The 19,269-nt window shown below is 39.9% G+C and overlaps 1 protein-coding gene across 1 annotated transcript; it reads left to right on the forward strand.

Annotated features, from left to right (window-relative positions):
- The first annotated feature begins 422 nt into the window (after window positions 1-422).
- LOC148140702 (uncharacterized) lies at window positions 423-18,328 on the forward strand. Its single transcript, XM_087979012.1, has 2 exons — window positions 423-623; window positions 17,363-18,328. Exons 1-2 carry the CDS (start codon window positions 423-425, stop codon window positions 18,326-18,328), a joined length of 1,167 nt encoding a protein of 388 aa, XP_087835138.1.
- The last annotated feature ends 941 nt before the right edge of the window (window positions 18,329-19,269 follow it).

The following is a 19,269-nucleotide window of genomic DNA, read 5'->3' on the forward strand; positions in this document are numbered from 1 at the left end:
AGGTGAACCTTTGAAAGCAAGGTTTAGTGGACCTTATCAAGTCAAGGGGAAATTAAGTCAGTTGACCTATTTGATAAAAACTCCATACAGAATGAAATCTCACACGTTAGGTAGTGTGAATATGTTGAATAGGTATTTTGGCAAGGAAGGAAAGTCAAAGGAGACTGTATTATTGGTCACAACACAGAGGGAAGAACCAAGTTCCTCAAAATAAATTGGACAATGAGGAAGTTGTCAAAAATTGGGTTAAATTGTTGAGTTACTTTCCAGAGGAAAATTGAAACGACCTGGAAGAGTTGTTACAATTACATGGGGACTTATGTGGAAATAAGCTGTGAGGGATGAACCTAATCATGCATGATGTAGATATAGGGAATGCTGTTCTGATTAAACAACATCCTTATAGGCATAACCCTCCAAAGATGGCATTGGTTCAAAAGGAGATTGAATGCATGCACCAAGATGACATAACTGAAGTGAGTCACAAAGACTGGAGCTCACCCGTAGTATTGTTGCCAAAGCCAGATGGTACCCAATGGTTATTTGTGGACCTCCACAAAGTCAATCCAGTTACAAAGGCTGATATATATCCAATTCGATGTCTGAAAGACTGTGTTCAAAAGGTAGGACAAGCAACGTATTATTCTAAGTTGGACTTGCTCACAGAATACTAGCAGATATCTCTATCTGAAAGAGTGAAGGCAATTTTGACTTTTGTAATGCCAAATGGACTGTACAGTTTAAAGTCATGCCATGAGGTATGAGAAATGCACCAGCCACATTTCAGAGACTAACCAATAAGGCCATTGCCACACTACAAAATTGTATCATATGCATTGATGGTCTGCTGACTTTTTGTCACAAATGGAAGGAACATTTGCCACATATATTAGACTTGTTTCATCAACTTCAGAAGGCAGGCTTGGGTGATAAACCTGGTAAACGTCAATTTTACAAAGCTCAAGTCACCTTCCTGGGCCACGGATTACAAAAACAAAATGAATTGAGGAGTTTTCCATACCATTGACGAAAAGAGCAGTACTACGATTTCATGGATTTTATTGAAAATTTGTTCTGAACTTTAGTGGTGTGGCTACTCCACTCACTGAATTGTCAAAGAAATGCAAAAGGTTTCAGTGGACAGTGGACTGTCAGAAGGCATTTGACAGCCTGAAAACTGTATTAACCACTGGCACACTATTCACCACACCTAATTATGCAAAGCTATTGAAGGTGGCTATTGATGCAAGTGATGTGCTGTGCACTTGCAAGAAGACGATGAGAAGATAGAAAGACCTACTGGCTATTTCTCCAGAAGATTGATCGTTCATCAGCAGAAATAGTTGACAGTTGAGAAGGAGACTTTGAGCTTGGTATTAACGTTACAACATTTCAATGTTTATGTTACCACTAATATGACTGAGATAATCATATACACTGACCGTAACCCATTGAAATGTGTGGAGTAATTTACAGGCAAAAATGCCAGACTGTTTAGATTTCAAGGAATTGCTGTGAAGTAAATGTGGCTCAGTGGTTATTACTAAATGCAAAATGACACTACTCCTTGTTCAAAACATTGCTACAGTTGGCAATGCCTACAATAGTCAAGAAGAGTTATTTGGCTTGAAACATTAACTTTCTTTCTCTCTCCATAGATGCTCACAGATCTGCTGAGTATTTCCAGCACTTCCTGTTTTTAGTTCTGTGCAGAAATTCATTGCTATTTGGACATATGCTCGACTGTTTGTTTAAAACAAAGTCAGAAGTCACACCACACTAGCTCATAAACCCATTGGACTATTTTCAATCACAAGTTTCCTGACCAAGGAGCAGTGTTTTGAAAGCTAATGATATCAAATAACCTGTTGGACGACAACCTACTGTCATATGACTTCTGACATTTTGCAACATCATCCAAAACCACCAACTCCACACCATGTCTCAAACAATAAGTTGCACTTACTTGAGTCACAACACGAGGGAAATACTGCTGGTATGCCGAATGCAGTTGAGTTATTATGAATTCCAGTGTTGCGTCACCCTAACGATATGCTTTATAATTGAAGTCTGCATTGATTGATAGGGTATCTGATGCATTTAAACTTTTAACGTGATCAGAGACAACCTGTGTGGTCTCCTAAAGAGTAGACCTGAGAACCTGAAAATGATTGAGTGCTTTGAAGAGAAGGCAAGTGTAACGTAAGAGAAAATGTCTCTTTGTGTATTGATTCCTCGGGGGCATTTAATAAAGTCCATCATAATAGGCTCTTGGGTAAAGTTGGTCAAAAAACCGAATGACGTGCGGATGCTGGAGACCAGACCAATACAGAAATTGCTGGAAAATCTCAGCAGATCTGGCATCTGTGGAGAGAAATCTGAATTAACATTTTGGGTCCAGTGACCACGCCAGGCCTGCTGAGTCTTTCCAGCAATTTCTGTTTTGATCTGATCTCCAGCATCCGCACTTCATTCGGTTTTTTGACCAACTTTACCTAAGAACCTATTATAATGGACTTCATTAAATGCCCCCGAGAAATCAATACACAAAGAAACATTTTCACTTATGTTACACTTGCCTTCTCTTCAAAGCACTCAATTGTTTTCGCATTCTCAGGTCTACTCCTCAGGAGTCCACATGGTTGTCTCTGATCAAGTTAAAAGTTTAAATGCATCAGATACCCTATCAATAAATGTAGACTTCAATTATAAAGCATATCTCTAGGGTGATGCAACACTAGAATTAATAATAACGCAACTGCATTCGGCATATCAGCAGTATGTACCCAGCATTCTTTCCCCTGTTGCCTGACACTCAATTAATTTCATAATCACTATTTTCACGAGAATCAACTTTATCTAAACAAAACAGAAATTGCTGGAAAGACTCAGCAGGCCTGGTGTGGTCACTGGACACAAAATGTTAACTCCGATTTCTCTTCACAGATGCCAGACCTGCTGAGATTTTCCAGCAATTTCTGTTTTTTTTAGATAAAGTTGATTCTCATGAAAATAGTGGTTACGGAATTAATTGACAATTGTGTCCTACAAAGATCTGCTCTTTTGTCTCAAAGATTCTCAATTCTATTTAGCCTCGAATAGTGGAATAGGATGTCAAATTTGTCCACAACAGAAAGACAATTTCTGTAACTTATGTACATAGACACATGTCACGATAAAGAGTTGTTGATGGATTAGGTGAACGTCAATAACTGTAGGAAATGGTTTTCAGTAAATATCAGGTTACCCAACTGGATAATAAAAGATGAAGAGGATAATTTCTAACTGGTTGAAGTCTTAAAACTGTAGTGATCCAAATAAACTGGTTGACCAGGCATATAGATGATTAAATGGTTGGCTTTGCTGCCTCGCAGCACCAGGGACCTGGGTTCGCTGCCAGACTCAGGCGATGTCTGTGTGAAGTTTGCACATTCTCCAGGTATTCTGCATGGGTTTCCTTTGAGAGCTCCCATTTTCTCCCACAATCCAAAGATATGCAGGTTAGGTGAACTGGCCATACTAAATTTTCCATTGTGTTCAGGGATATGTGGCTTAGGTGCAGGAGTCAGGGGCAAATGGAAATGAATAGGATAGGGGAGTGGGTCTGGGTGGCTGACGTTCAGAGGGTCAGTGTGGTGTTGTTGGGCAAAATGGCCTGTTTCCACATTGTCAGGATTCTACAAATTCTATTCTGTGAATAAATGACAGGAGCTTATGCAGAATATAATCTCAAGGCAAACGAGAGGCTCACATTTAACTATAGAGGAAGAAAAAATGATAAAAGTCATGATTAAATTATTAAAGCCTCAGTGACACCTCACTTGGATTATTGTGAGCAGCGTTGACATCACATCATAGGACGGATGGATGCATCTTTGAGAAAATACAGTGCAGTTGTGTTAAAATGGTACCTCGACATAGATGGTTATATTATAATTAATAAGTTAGGCTTTCGTACCCTGGAATTTCGAATTTAAAATTAGATTTGAACAAAACGCTCGACTGTTGATGTCGGAGCAAAGTGTTGCAGATGCTGGAATCTGTACTGAAAACAACAAATGCTGGAGATCACAGTGGGTGAGGCAACATCCATGCAGAGAGAGCAAACTAACTTTCTGAATGAAGATGACACTTCATCTGAGCTGAAGTGAAGTGTGGAGTGTGACAATGCTGTTCTTTTAACAAGATTAGATTGTCCTTGCTTCGTTTTTCTCCGCGGGGTCATAAATGCATAGAGCATGATGTGGCTGGTTTGGATGGATTATCAGGCCAATTTGAATATAGCTAACAGATAATGCCTCTGGCAAAGGCTTTCAATTTTAAGAGAAACCCCTTACACAATAAAAGGAGTGTTCCCACCTGTTTTATGTAGTTTGGTTAGGTTTTAGAAGTTCTGTCTGTTCAGAGCTGTGGGGTCAGTTGTTAGCTGGGAATCCAAAGAAACAGTTACATGGAAGAAGGTGTTCCATGCTGAATCTCTCTGCCAACTCTCTCTCTCTCTCTCTCTCGTAAGACCCTGTGTTTGATTTTGCCCTTTTTGCCAAGGTGTGTTTATGGAAATTGTTTCGGGATTTTGGAATGTTGTTATTAAATTGAGATAATCAATTCAGTGTTCGTATTAGATCAGGTTATTCTATATTCTGTTCCCTTTTGTTTTTATTTCATTTGGTAATCTTGTAAATAAATTCTGTTTTGTTTAAAATCGAGGAATTTGAACAGCTCCATCACTCCTGAAATATTCACATGACATCTGCTTACAACAACTGGAAAGGTTAGGGTCTGTGCTTTCTCCTTGAAATGTTTTGAGGGGGTCTTGCCTTGTCCACAACAGGAGGGGCAGTATGAATACTATAGTTCAGAGGGGGAGGGGGTTTGGGGTAGCTGGTAGTGATGGTGGTAGGGGTAGTATGTGTACGGTGCTGTTGGAAAAAAATGTTAATAGTTTACATTAAGTGATCACGTAACATAACCTACGAGTATCTTTTTTCTACCAGCACCCTACACCCAGTACCACCACACCCACCTCACTCGCACCCACACCAGAACTATAGCATAAATGCTGTCTCTCCGCACTTTACTTCAGCTCTGATGAAGAGTCATCCTGACTTGAAACGTTATCTTTCTGTTTGCCCATGGATGCTACCCGACCCACTGTGATCTCCAGCAATTTTTGTTTTCAACTACTAATGTGTTTGATAGAGGAAAATAACTTTGGGGTTGGTGCAGAGCCACTGAAGAGGAAATATGGGCTGTGAAGAATTGAGCTATTCAGGAGCAATATTAGGAAACAATGTTCGCATGGAAAATCCATCCATAAATCATAATCTAAATTTAATTATGAATAGAAAGCCAGGTATTTCGTGTTTTTTGTGATAAAAATCTGGAGTAAAGTTATAGATCAACCAAAATGGAAATGACACTCTGAGTAAATGTTTTACTGTTTTTCTTTTGTGACTTTACCGTTAGGTTGGGAAACTAGAGGTCAGAGTCAATGTCATAGTTGAGTACTGTGAGCAATTTTGGGGACTACACGTTAAGAAAGACAACTTGCCAAGAATGGGATGCAAAAAAGGAAAATAAGAATGATACCTCAATTCCCAGGGTTGAATAGTAAGTAGAGAATATACATGTTTGAGCTTGTATACACTTGAATTTACGAGTTAGCAGATAATTTGATAAACATTTTCACAATAAAAAACATAGGTAGCTAGGCAGGAAGCATTTTCACTGGTAGGGGAGTTGAGGACCAATGATCACGTAAGTAAGAGTTAAAGGCAGACTTTTTAAGAGTGAAACTAGTGAACACATCTACACAGAACAGTGTTAGAAGTTTGCAAATATCTTCTGCCAATGACGCGATGTTCAGACAATTGTAAATATTAGATCTGTGAATTAAAGTGTTTTCTAATTGACAGAAATTTAGAATATGGGGCAAAAGCAGGAATAAGTGGCAAAGGGATAGTTCCTCAGTGAACTCTGATGGTGCACGACAGGTTTGATCTCCTAAATGGTCTGCTCTGTTTTTATGCTGTTATATGCCTTTCACTTCTAACATAATCAAGGGATTCTGAGGCGAATTGCCACATCTGTGTTGGTGTCCTGAGATAATGTCATCTCAGTTCCAAGTGGGGGTGAAAAAATGATATCAAGTATGTTGAAGTTCTGTGAATATTAATGAAAATGCTCCTATTGCATTGATGTTATCCAAAATGTTGTTAGTCTTCATTAAAAAAAAAGTCATCCTCTCTCGGTCACATTGCCTTCAGTCTTGGAGATACCTTTCTAAGACAGAGTTAAAAATCACACAACACCAGGTTATAGTCCAACAGGTTTAATTGGAAGCACACTAGCTTTCGGAGCGATTGACAATCACCTGATGAAGGAGCGTCGCTCCGAAAGCTAGTGAGCTTCCAATTAAACCTGTTGGACTATAACCTGGTGTTGTGTGATTTTTAACTTTGTACACCCCAGTCCAACACCGGCATCTCCGAATCATGATTTCTAAGACAGGTCAGCTTCAGGGATGCTTACCCTTGATCCAAGGCATGGGAAAGGGTCCTTTAACAGATAACAGCTGATAGCAAATTTCTTTCACACTGTCCTCTCCTGTTCCACATTGAGTCATTGTCATCAACTCTATTAGACTTAACTGGCATGTCTTCAGACTCTTCACCATATTGACTATCCTCTGTCCACGCTCTTATCATCTCATTACATCTTCTGATGTTGAAACCCAACATCTCTGTTTATCCATGTTGCAGTCTACAGTTTAAAGTGCCTGTTCGGTGGTTGCCCGAGAATTGCCTGGGTGTCCATGCAAGTCCTGAAAACCATGCTTTACAAATATAAGTAAAATCGATATATATTATATAACAACTTGCCCATCACACTATGCCGCGAGCAATTTATTACATTAATTGCATCAATTATCTACTATAATGCTCCTTCGCAATGTCTTCCGAATAATTGCATCAGTATCATTATTGCCTTAAAATCGGTATCAACATCACTTATGTTGAAGTATGATCACAGGAATATCCAGGATTCTTCTTTCTGAAAGTAAAATGTTGAGCTGGTTGATTCTACTTCCTAGTCGGCAGGAGTAGAGAAGGCTTGGGTTAATCTGTTTGTTCCAAGGACTGTAATTAATGTCAGTTGTGCAATACTCTTATGGTTTCTTCAAGTTCCTCTACTGTATAAACGAGATCAGTTTTGAAAATGGAAGGATAGGTTTGCTTGTCCATTACATTAGCATGCAGAGTCATTTCTCTCTGAATATGGAACAGCCAGGAATCATACAGATAGAAAGAATTTCGTGCCCAATTCTTGCAACAATTGGAATCCCTGGTAAGTAATTGTATTTAGTTAATATTTATAGGCAACACTTTTATTAAGCATTATTGCTACTCTAAGTGCTGCTAATGTTGCTCAACACTGCAGGTTATATCACTATCAATAAAATATTAATAAGAATGCTATCATGCTTACATTTTGGTCAGAAATGGGTAGTTATATAACTTGCTCTCAATTTGGATCGAAGCATTTATATTTGGCATTTTTGTAGAGACTTGGTTGTCTGTCAGTGTCCTTCAATTGATGTCTTTTGGCACGGGACCCTTCTCTCAATGTGCATACTACCACTTATTCCACTGTAGGTCTCTCATGATTTTGGACACATTTATTACATTTCTTGCCAAGTTTCCGTAAGTTGAAATTAAGAAGGAAAGAAAGGCTTTACAAATATTTGTACCTAAAGTCCCTTGTATGTGGACCCAGTCCTGCTAGACCTTTTTACATCATCTTTGAAAACATCCACTTGCTTCCTCATAAAAGATTTTACTAAACACCAAGACAGTTTATAAATTACTTGATACCTTCAAGGCTGTTGCATTCCATGTGTCTGTTCTTAAATCCCAGGATTCCATATGATTCAAAAATAGATTTTTTAACTTCCAATGTCCACCTTAACCAATATATTCCGACGCGTTGGTGCTCCTGAAGTGGCCATGTTGAATTGCCCATCGTGTTAATTTTAAATATTTCTATTGCTCTACTTAATGTAATACGGATGCTTCTAAAAAAAACCATGCAATACTATTTCAATTTGCTAATACCCATCTGTTCCTCATGAAATTTATCTCCTAGATTTCTCAGTATTTTTGAACACATTCCATTCCAATTCTGGTGACATATCTACTTCAAGTACAGCCACTGTTTTTAATATGTCATTTTTGTCATTCCTTTTATCACCCATTTGATATTACGATTGTTTCCTCCTCCTTCCTTCACCTTGGTAGAAACAACTTCTTTCTTAGTAAGGTCAGACGCAAATGTTTCACGAAGTAACTCAGCCACATTCTGTGCCTTCATGTGTAAAGCCATTTTTGGCCTTTCAGTCTATCTGCCGTTTCATGTCTCTTTACCTCTGTGTCTGCAGAAAACTATTCGGCTCCCTTTGACATCAGCTATCAATCTCCTCTTATAGATCTTCATCACTTGTCATGTTTCCGTCTACCCCTTCTCTTTGAATAAATCTGCTTCTTATTTGTAATATTAACCCAACATCTGTCATATGCCACACATGGTGGTTTAACAGTTAGCACTGCTGCCTCACAGCCACCTGGACTGGGGTTTGATTCCAGCCTCGGGCGACTGTCTGTGTGGAGTTTGCACATCCTCCCTGTGTCTGCATAGGTTTGCTCCCACAATCTAAAGATGTACAGGTTAGGTGAATTTGCCATGTTAAATTGTCCATTGTATTCAGGAATGTGATAGTTAGGGGTAAATGTAGAGTAATAGTAGGATAATGGGTTTGGCTGGGATACTCTTCAGAAGTTCAGTGCAGACTTGTTGAGCTGAAGGGCCTGTTTCCATGATGTGTGCCATCCTAAATTTTATTTCAGTTAACTGTTGTTAACCACAGAGTTCTGTGCTTTTTTTGCTGTCCTGTCCTTCCTACTTGCATGATGTGCTTTGACTGTTTCAACATCTCTGTACCGGCAGTGGATTATTTTAATAGATTTTCTGGATCATTCTTTGATCAATGTTTATCTAGACAATTCAATTTTCATCCTGTTGAGATTTAATATTTTCACTTTTGCTTGGTCTTTGTCCTGTATTTTGACCATCAAAAACTACGAATAGATTATCTTCTGAAACATTAATTATACTTCATATATACTGTGTCTGCTAATGAGTATTTTCAGACATTTTCCAAGTATTTACATTGTCCTTATAATGCTCACTGTGTCCAGCAAATATATGACAGTCAATACCAATCTGTTCTCACGGTTATGAACTTAAATCCCGATTCTGATTGTTCTAATTCTATCTTCGTCATTTGCTCATTTAAGTTCCCCCACATATAACCATGACATTTAAATTGTGTTATAATTATGCTAGCAAGTTCAACATTCTGATGATATTCTAATTTATATCTTTTCCTCCTTGCGGAATTGGATATTTGAGGATTTACTTTATATTTATGGCTCCTGACTCTCAATGAAATTAATATTTGCAACAGAACTTTCTACCAATCATATCTAAAACACAAAAGCACCTACTAGGTTATTACCCTGGAGAAAAGAGACCTTTTTACATTTTTCCTCCATAGGTATAATCATATATTTCTGAAGGCATGACAGCAGAATACTTTTGCATCAACTCTGCCTTATCTGTTGTTGATGTGATTTGTGACCAGAACAATGCCAGGTAATCCACGTAATACAATTCAGAATCAGTCTCCATGAATATTTAATATAACTTTCAAGTTTTTCAATTCCATTATTAAAGATTTGAAGTTGAACATTTAGTGGCCTTGTTGTCGCGTTGATTATTTGATTATTTATCCATATGGAAAACAATTTAATTGTCCATTTGACATGCAGAATGCATAAACTATATTATTTGTGTCAATTAATATCATTTTGTGTTTAAGTCCATCTCACACCTACAAGCTATGGAATAAGTATAAGTCTGTGCTTTGTCGATCTTCTGGGTTTCCAGACGGCAGGTGCCCATATAGGATGTTGTGTTAGTGTGATACTGAGCAAACAATTGGTGTCTTTGTGCTGTGAATTTGCAACCGTGTATGTGTACTCAAGGCTGTGGAAGGATGACAAGCGAGTTGAATTTTGGTTTTGGATTTATTTTTATTCATTCAGAGGATAGGGACATCACTGTCTAGACCTGAAATTATTGTTTATCGCAAATTGCCTTGGAGGACATGGGTAGTGAGTTGCATTCGTAAACTACTGCTGCACTTGGAGTGTAGGGGCGGCAACAGTATTTTTAGGTGGGAAACCCCGGAATATTGACCTATCAACAATGAAGGAACAGCAATATATTTCTATGCCATTGTGAGATCCAGAGGAGAACTTTCATACCAAGGTGTTCCCATGCATCAGATGCCATTTTTGCTCTCGGTTGTAGAGATCGCTAGTGTGAAAGGTGTTGTCAATGGATCCTTCGTACATTAGTCCAATGCATATTGTTCAAGGTACTCACAAATGCCACTGTGCATTGGTGGTGCTGGATGGAATGAATATTGAAAGTATTAGATAGGGTGTCAGCCTGCTTTGCTCTGGATTGTGCTGATCTTCTTGAGAGTTGTTGGAGTTGCACCCATCCAGGCAAGCTCAGTAGTTCCTTCATATTTCTAACTTATGCTTTGAAGATAATGGGCAACATTATGAAAATAGGAAATTTTGCATTCTGAAGCAGCAACGCGAGCAGTGAGAGTCAGGATGAGGGACTGCCGGAAGGTAAATCACCCATTTAAATAACTTACCTCATGGAATCAGTGGCTTCCATCTTCCAGCTGCAGCGGGACTGGTGAGAGCAAGGAGCTGAGTGAGATTGGTTGAATTACACCCTGGGAAGGTGAGTGAACTGATATATTTGGGCAGTGGACAGTAAACATGATTAAGGGGAAGAGTAGGTACAGAGCAGATGATGTAATTCAAAGGGACGCAGGTGTTCTGAGGCGTATTTGTTTTAATATGAGAAATGTAGTAGATAAGGCAGATGAACTTAGGGCAGGGATTAGTACCTGGGATTATGATGTTATTGCTATTCCAGAGATTTGGTTGAGGGAAAGGCATGATTGGCAACTAAATACCCCAAGATATCGATGCTTCAGTGGATAGAAAGGGAGGTAAAAGGGGGAAGGAGTTGCATTATTGGTCAGAGAGGATATCACAGCTGTGCTGAAGGAGGGCACTATGGGGGATTCGAGCAGTAAGGCAATATTGGAGGAGCTCAGAAATAGGAAGGGTGCAGTAATAATGTACTACAGGCCGTCCAATAATGAGCATGAGTTAGAGGTACAAATATGGAGGAGAAAGTGAGGACTCCAGATGATGGAGATTAGAGTCGAAAGTGTGGTGCTGTCAAAGCACAGTAGGTTTGGCAGCATCAAGGTGCCGGAGAAACATCATTTCAGGCATAAGCCCGTCATCAGATTACAGAAAGATATAGGAGCAACAGGGTGGTGGTGATGGGAGGATTTTAATTTTGCCAACATTGGCTGGTATTTACTGGGTGGTCGAGATTTAGATGGAGAAGAATGTGTAAGTAGCCTCCAGGAGAGTTTCGTAGAGATGTATTTAAATAGTCCAACTCAGGAAGGGGTCATACTGGATCTGGTGAAGGGGAATGTGCCCAGCCAGGTGGTTCAAGTTTCGGTTGGGGATTACTTTGGGAATGGTGATCACAATTCTGCATGTCTAGGAATATTCATTGGCAAAGGGGAGAAATATCCTAAAAGACGAGTGCTAAACTGGGGAAAGGCCAACTACAGCAAAATTCGGCAGGAGCTGGAGAATGTGGATTGGGAGCAGCTGTTTTAGGGTAAATCCACATTTGATATGTGGGAGGCTTTTCAAGAGAGGTTGGTTAGAGTGCAGGACAGTCATGTCTGTATGAAAATGAGGGATAGAAATGACAAGATTAGGGAACTATGGGTGGCAAATGAAATTGTTAGACTAGCTAAGAGGAAAAAGGAAGCATACAAAAGGTCTAGATGACAGAACACAGATGAAGCTTTGGAAGAATATTGGGGATGTAGGACCAATCTGAAATGATGAATTAAGAGGGCTAAAAGGGGTCATGGAATACCTTTAGCACACTAAGTTAAGAAACATCCCAAAAAGCCTTTGATTTGTATATAAGAAGCAAGAGGGTAACGAGAGAAAGGGTTGGCCCACTCAAGGACAAATTATGGCAGTTATGCGTGGAGTCAGAGAAAATGGATGAGATTCTTAATGATTAATTTTCACTGAGGAGAGGGACATGATGGATGGTGAGGTTTGGGATAGATGCTTGATTACTCGAGGTCAAGTCATAAGTAGGGAGGAAGTATTGGGTATTTTAAAAGGCATTAAGTGGACAAGTCTGCAGGTCTGGTTGGGATCTATCACAGGTTACTGTGGGAAGCGAGGCAGGAAATAGCTGGGGCCTTAACAGATATCTTTGCAGCATATTTGAACAATGTGAAGTTCCAGAGGTCTGGGAAATTGCTAACATTGTCCCCTTGTTTAAGAAGGTAATTTCTACAAATTCCAGGAGGAGCAATTACTGTTTTATATGCTATTGCATTGTTTTGGAACTTACACTTTTAGAAAGAAGAAAGACAGAAAAGGCATCAAGCACATGGTCAGGAGAGAGAGAGAGAAAAAAAAAACTACACTGCTAACTGACACAACAGTGAATCCGCATAGTTATTGCCTTTGCTGTTTGTATCTCTGAGCATTGGAATGAGACGACAAAATATTAACAAACAGCGAAACTCACAACTGTCCTTGGAGGAACCTATGTGAGGGAGCTCACAGTACAGGACAGATAAATGCATAGTTTTTAACGAATAACCGTGCTGCATGTCTTTAGCAGTGAATAGAGTATGTTATTTTTCTTGATTATTTGTTTATTGAAATGTCTTTTGATGAAATTATAAAGGAATGTAAACCATATGTCTTAAGTTAGCCTGGAGCAGTATTGTTAGGGAAAACAGATGGTGCTTTGTGTGGGTCTGTAGATTATGAAGGAGCAAAGATGGCCTTTCGTGCAGTGATATGCTCTTCCTGTCAGATGTGGGAGTTTCTATGTTACTGTTGATTATGTCTGCACTAAGTGTGTTTGGCTGTGAATTCTGTTGAATTGCATTGATTGTTTGGAGCGACAGTTAGACACAATGAGGAATTTACAAGATTTACAACGTGTGATAGGTGGCAGTTATAGTAAGGAAGTCATGATTTGGAGATGCCGGTTTTGGACTGGGGGGTACAAAATTAAAAATCACACAACACCAGGTTATAGTCCAAGAGGTTTATTTGGAAGTCCTAGCTTTTGGAGCGCTGCTCCTTCATCAGGTGATTGTGGAGTATAAGATCATAAGACAGAGAAATTATAGCAAATGTTTACAGTGATGTAACTGAAATTATATAATGAAAAGGCCTGGATTGTTTGTTAAGTCTTTTATCTTTTAGAATGAACATATTGGTTTCAGTTGTTTCATATATAAATCGCAGAACATTTAAAAGTTACGGTCTCATGTGAACTTTAACAATTGGTGTCATGTCGGCCCAGATAATGCATTGAAGGTGTGAGCTGCCCTATGTGAGACTGTCTGTGCCACAATGGTTAGACTGATTCTAATCTAAAAATGGATTTACAGAATCTTACATGGATTCATGCAGTTTTTGAGCAAAAGAAAATGTAATTCTGCGAATACAAATTCTCCCCACAAACTTATGTGTGTGTGTGTGTGTGGAGGTGGGGCAGGGGTTATGAGTGTCTGTGAGAGAGTGTGTGTATATGTATGAGTGTGAGTGTAAAGGGGTATAAGTCTGTGAGAGGGCGCATACGTGAGTGTGGGCGTGTATATGTGAGCATATGAGAGAGGGTCTGCGTGAGTGTATGGGTCTGTAGGAGAATTTGTGTGTCTGTAGGAATGTGTGTGTGTGTGTAGGAGTGTGTATGTGTCGTAACGTCTGTATGCCTGTGTGTGTGCATCTTTCTGTGTGTATGCCAATGTCTGTGTATGTGTGTCTTCTGTGTTTGTGTACAGTGCAATGTAGTGTGACATGAACTCAAGGTCCCGGTTGAGGCCATCCCCATGGGTACCCAGTTTCGGCATTGCAGATTACTGTGGAGAAGGACATAGAGGATATAGAACGTGAAGACATCGATTGTGACACCTTGAAAAATGTCCATATTATAGAGGAGGAGGTGCTGGATGTCTTGAAATGCAAAAATGTGGATAAATCCCCAGGACTGGATCAGCTTTATCCGAAAAGTGGGAAGCTAGACAAGTTATTGCTGGGCCCCTTGCTGAGATATTTGTATCATTGATAGTCACAGGGGAGGTGCTGAAAGACTGGAGGTTGACTAATGTCGTGCCACTGTTTCGGAAATGTGGTAAGGACAAGCCAGGGAACTGAAGACTGGGGAGCCTGATGTCGATGGTGGACGAGTTATTGGAGGGAATCCTGAGGGACATGGTGTATATGTATTTGGAAACCAAAGGACTAATTAGGGATAGTCAGCATGGCTTTGTGCATGGGAAATCATATCTCACGAATTTGATTGAGATTTTAAAAGAAGTAACAAAGAGAATTGATGATGGCAGAGCAGTGGATGTAAACTATATGGGTTTCAGTAAGACGTTCAACAAGATTCCTCATGGGAGACTGGTTATCAAGGTTAGACCTCAGGAAATGCAAGGAGAACTAGCCATTTTGATACATAAGTGGCTCAAAGTAGAAGGCAGAGGGTGGTGATGCAGGTTTGCTTTTCAGACTGGAGACCTGTGACCACTGATGTGCCACAAGGATCGGTGTTGGGTCCACTACATTTTGTCATTTGTATAAATGATATGGAAGTGACCATAGGAGGTATAGTTAGCAAGTTTGCAGATGACACCAAATTTGGAGGTGTCGGACAATGAAGAAGGTTACCTCAGATCACAGTGGGATCTTGATCAGATTGGCCAGTTGGCGGAGGAGTGGCAGATGGAATTTAATTTAGATAAAAGTGACATGATGCATTCTGACCAAGCAAATCAGAGTTAGACTTAGAGTGTAGGTTCACAGTTCCTTGAAGGTAGAGCCACAGGTATGCAGGGCAGTGAAGACGACATTTGGTATGCTTTCCTTCATTGGTCACAGCATTGAGAATAGGAGTTGGCAGTCATGTTGCGTTCATACGGACATTGGTTAGGCCACTTTTGGAGTATTGTGTGCAATTCTAGTCTCCTTCTTACTGGAAGGATGTTGTGAAACTTGAAAGTGTTCATAAAAGATTTACATGGATGTTGCCAGGGTTGGAAGATTTGAGCTATCGGGAGAGGCTGAATTATCTAGGCCTGTTTTCCCTGGACTGTCGGCGGCTGAGGAGTAACCTTGTAGAGGTTTATACAATCATGAGGAGCATGGATAAGATAAATAGACAACATCTTTTCCCTGGGTGTTTGGAGTGAAGAACTGGAGGGCATAGGTTTAGGGTGAGACCAGAAAGATATAAAAGGGATCTAAGGGGCAACTTTTTCATGCAGTTGGTGGTGCATGTATGGAATGAGCTGCCAGAAGAAGTGGAGGCTGGTGCAATAACAGCATTGAAGAGGCATCTAGATGAGTATACGAATGGAAATGATTTAGAGGAATATGGACCATGTGCTGGCATGTGGGACTAGATTTGGTTACGATATCTGGTCGGCGTGGATGAGTTGAACTGAAGGGTCTGTTTCTGTACTGTACATCTCTATGACTGCAGCACGAATAATCCAGGTAATTGTAGTCCAGCGAGCCTGACGTCAGTGGTAGAGAAGCTGCTGGAGAAGACACTGAGGGATAGGATCTATTTACATTTGGAAGAGAATGGGCTTATCTGTGATAGGCAGCATGGTTTTGTATAGGAAAGTTCATGTCTTACCAACTTAATAGAATTCTTTGAGGAAATGACAAAGTTGAATGTTGACAGATGGGCTGTAGATGCCACACATGTGGACTTCAGTAAGGTGCTTGATTAGGTTCCCTATGGTAGGCTGATGGAAAAAGTGAAGTTTCATGAGGTCCAGTGTTTACTAGCTAGATGTGTAGAGAACTGGCTGGGCAACAGGAGACAGAGAGTAGTAGTAGAAAGGAATTTCTCAAAATAGAGAACTGTGCCCATAGTTGTGTTCCACAGGGATCCATGCTGGAACCACTCTTGCTTGTGACACGTTATAAATGATGTGGAGGAAGGTATAGGTGGTCTGATTATCAAGTCTGCAGATGACACTAAGATTGGTGGAGCAGCAGAGAGTGAAGAGGACTGTCAAAGAATGCAGCAGGATATAGATAGATTGGAGAGTTTAGCAGGGAAATGGCAGATTGAGTTCAATCTGGGCAAATGAGAGGCGATGCATTTTGGGAGATTCAATTGTAGAGTGAGCTGTATGATAAATGGAAAAGCCCTGGGGAAAATTAATGTGCAGAGAGATCTAGGTGTTCAGGTCCATTATACACTGAATGTGGCAACGCAGGTTAATAGTGTGGTCAAAAAGGCATACAGCATGTTTTCCTTCCTTGGACAAGGTATTAAGTACAAGAGTTGACAGGTCTTGATACAGTTGTATATGACTTTGGTTTGACCACATTTGGAATAATGCATATAGTTCTGGTCGCCACATTACCAGAAGGATGTGGATGCTTTGGAGATGGTGGAGAGGAGATGAACCAGGATATCTCCTGGTATGGAGAGTGGTAGATATAAAGAGAGGTTGAGTAGATTAGTATTATTTTCATTACAAAACAGAGGTTGAGGGGATCCTGATTGAAGTCTGCAAAATCATGAGAAGTCTAAGCAGGGTGGATAGCAAGAAGCTTTTTCCCAGAGTGAGGGACTCAATTACTAGGGGTCATGAGTTCAAGTTGAGAGGGGAATAGTTTAAGGGAAATATGCTTGGGAAGTTCTTTATGCAGAGGGTGGTGATTATCTGGAGTACGTTGCCAGCAGAGGTGGTAGAGGCCGGCACAAAGGCGTCATTTAAGATGTATCTGGACAGATACATGAATGGGCAAGGAACAGAGGGAATCAGACCCTTGGAAAGTAGGCAGCAGGTTGAAATAGAGGATCTGGATCAGCACAGGCTTGGAGGGCTGAAGGGCCTGTTCCTGTGCTGCAATTTGCTTTGTTATTTGTTCTTTCTCCTTTATTCGCTGCAGAATTCTGAGTTCTTGACCTACTCTTGCAGCTGGAGTTTGTATATGGAACCTTGTCATTGTCCTGTCAAGTGCACCATTCCTCAGGAAGCTTTGAGTAACAGTATAAGGAATATGCTAACATTCAGAAAAAGATAACTGTAGACTTATGATTTTTTCAACAGTTGGTAATTTTTATCCTTCCTTTCATTGCAGCTAATCTGGTGACAATTGTGATTCTCTCTGGTGGCCGTTGTGAGCTGTCCAAATGCATCACGCGATACCTGGTAGCAATGGCAGCAGCGGATCTATCTGTGCTGATATTTGATGTGCTTTTCTATGAGATTAAAGATGCTTATTTTACATATTCGTTTCTGAACTACACTCCAATTTGCTGTCTTAACTTGGCCCTACTTTTTATCTCCATTGATTGCTCTGTCTGGTTGACTGTCATTTTCACTTTTGACCCGTTTGTGGCCATTTGTTGTCAGAAGCTACAAACGAAATATTGTACTGCTAAAACTGCAGCTGTGGTAATCGCATTGGTTTGTTCCTTGAGCATTTTAGAAAGCATTCCAATCTACTTTGTATATGAACCTCGGGAAATAATTGATAATGTACCATGGTCCTGTTCGATATCATCACGTTTTTATAGCTTACCCATATGGGTCGCTTTTCTTTGGTTGGAAACCATTTTAACTCCATTTCTTCCATTTCTTTTGATCTTATTGCTTAATGCAATGACCATTCGGCACATTTTACAAGCAAGCAGAGTGAGAAGGGCACTGCGAAGAAATAACAATGGTCAGAATAACAATGATCCTGAGATGCAGAGCAGAAGAAAATCAATTATCTTATTGCTGGCTATTTCTGGTAGTTTTATACGTTTATGGATGGTAACGTTAGTATCATACATATGCGTCCAATTTACAGATACTCAATTTTATAAAGAAAATTATAATGACCCATTTACTATTCTTGAACAATCTGGATACATTCTCAGGACTTTGAGTTGTTGCACAAACACCTTTATTTATGGAGTTTCCCAGAAAAAAATCAGAGATGAACTGAAGAACATGATTAAACATCTCCCTTCTTTAATAATGTCTTTGTTCAAAAGGCTATGTGGCTTTACTAAGTTAACTTATTAAAGGATTTTAATTAAGGAAATTCCTGTCAATTTGCTAACACTAGCTGAATGCATTTGTAGAATTGACAATTAATTTAACATTCATAAGCTCTGTGGACAATAGTTCTAAATGCCTACAACGTCTTTAATGTAGAAATGTTTCCTTTTGGTGGTGAGGGGACCGAGCACAAAGGCAATGGTCGTGTTAATGGCGAAAAAGGAGCAGGTCAGAGGCTAAATACGTGGGGATGATATGTAATCCGGTTATTTCCTATTCCAGGCCTTGGATCACTCTGTTATGACATCTGTCCTCCAGTCTTGTCAGATATTTTGCTTTGTTTTGGTGGGGCTCGAGTCTGTGTCATCACAGGTTATTTGCGCATGGTGTCAAATCAATCCCCAATCACTGATAGCTGCCACGACATTCAGTAATTGAAAGGAAGAACCACAATGAAGGAACAGCTCTGCCTGATTGGTAGCGGTTAATTCTTAAAACATTGACTGACATGACATGCTGTCGAGAGGAGAGGGAATTCGACTTTTAGAAAAGCTGAAACAGATATATAGTTTAAAATTACTTGATTTGGATTTTAGGATTCATTCAGAGCACGAGTGAATTCAGCGTCCTGTGGTGAAACAGGGCAGAAAGATATTCTGGTTTCTGCAGATCTTTCGAAGCTATCCTGCTGACAATTAATAGTGGGAAGTACTAGTTGTTATTTCAGCCAATTTGTGAGTTGACACTGAGGAAGCCTTTCCTTTGGCCGATTACTGGCTGCCCTTGAGAGAGCGACGTGTGGACTCCTCCAGGCGCTGCAGTCATTTTGATGTATTTAGATTGACAATACCTTTGGGTAGAGAACTGCAGGCTTTTCGCATAATAGTGTATTTCTGAGTAAGATAAATGAATAGCTTGGAGGGAAACTTGTAAATCTTGGTGGTTCCAAGTATCTGCTCATTTTC

This window comes from Chiloscyllium plagiosum, unplaced genomic scaffold (genome assembly GCF_037043375.1).
Source record: "Chiloscyllium plagiosum isolate Xiang-an unplaced genomic scaffold, Cpla_swu_hap1 HiC_scaffold_35, whole genome shotgun sequence".
In the NCBI taxonomy this organism is placed as follows: Eukaryota; Metazoa; Chordata; class Chondrichthyes; order Orectolobiformes; family Hemiscylliidae; genus Chiloscyllium; species Chiloscyllium plagiosum.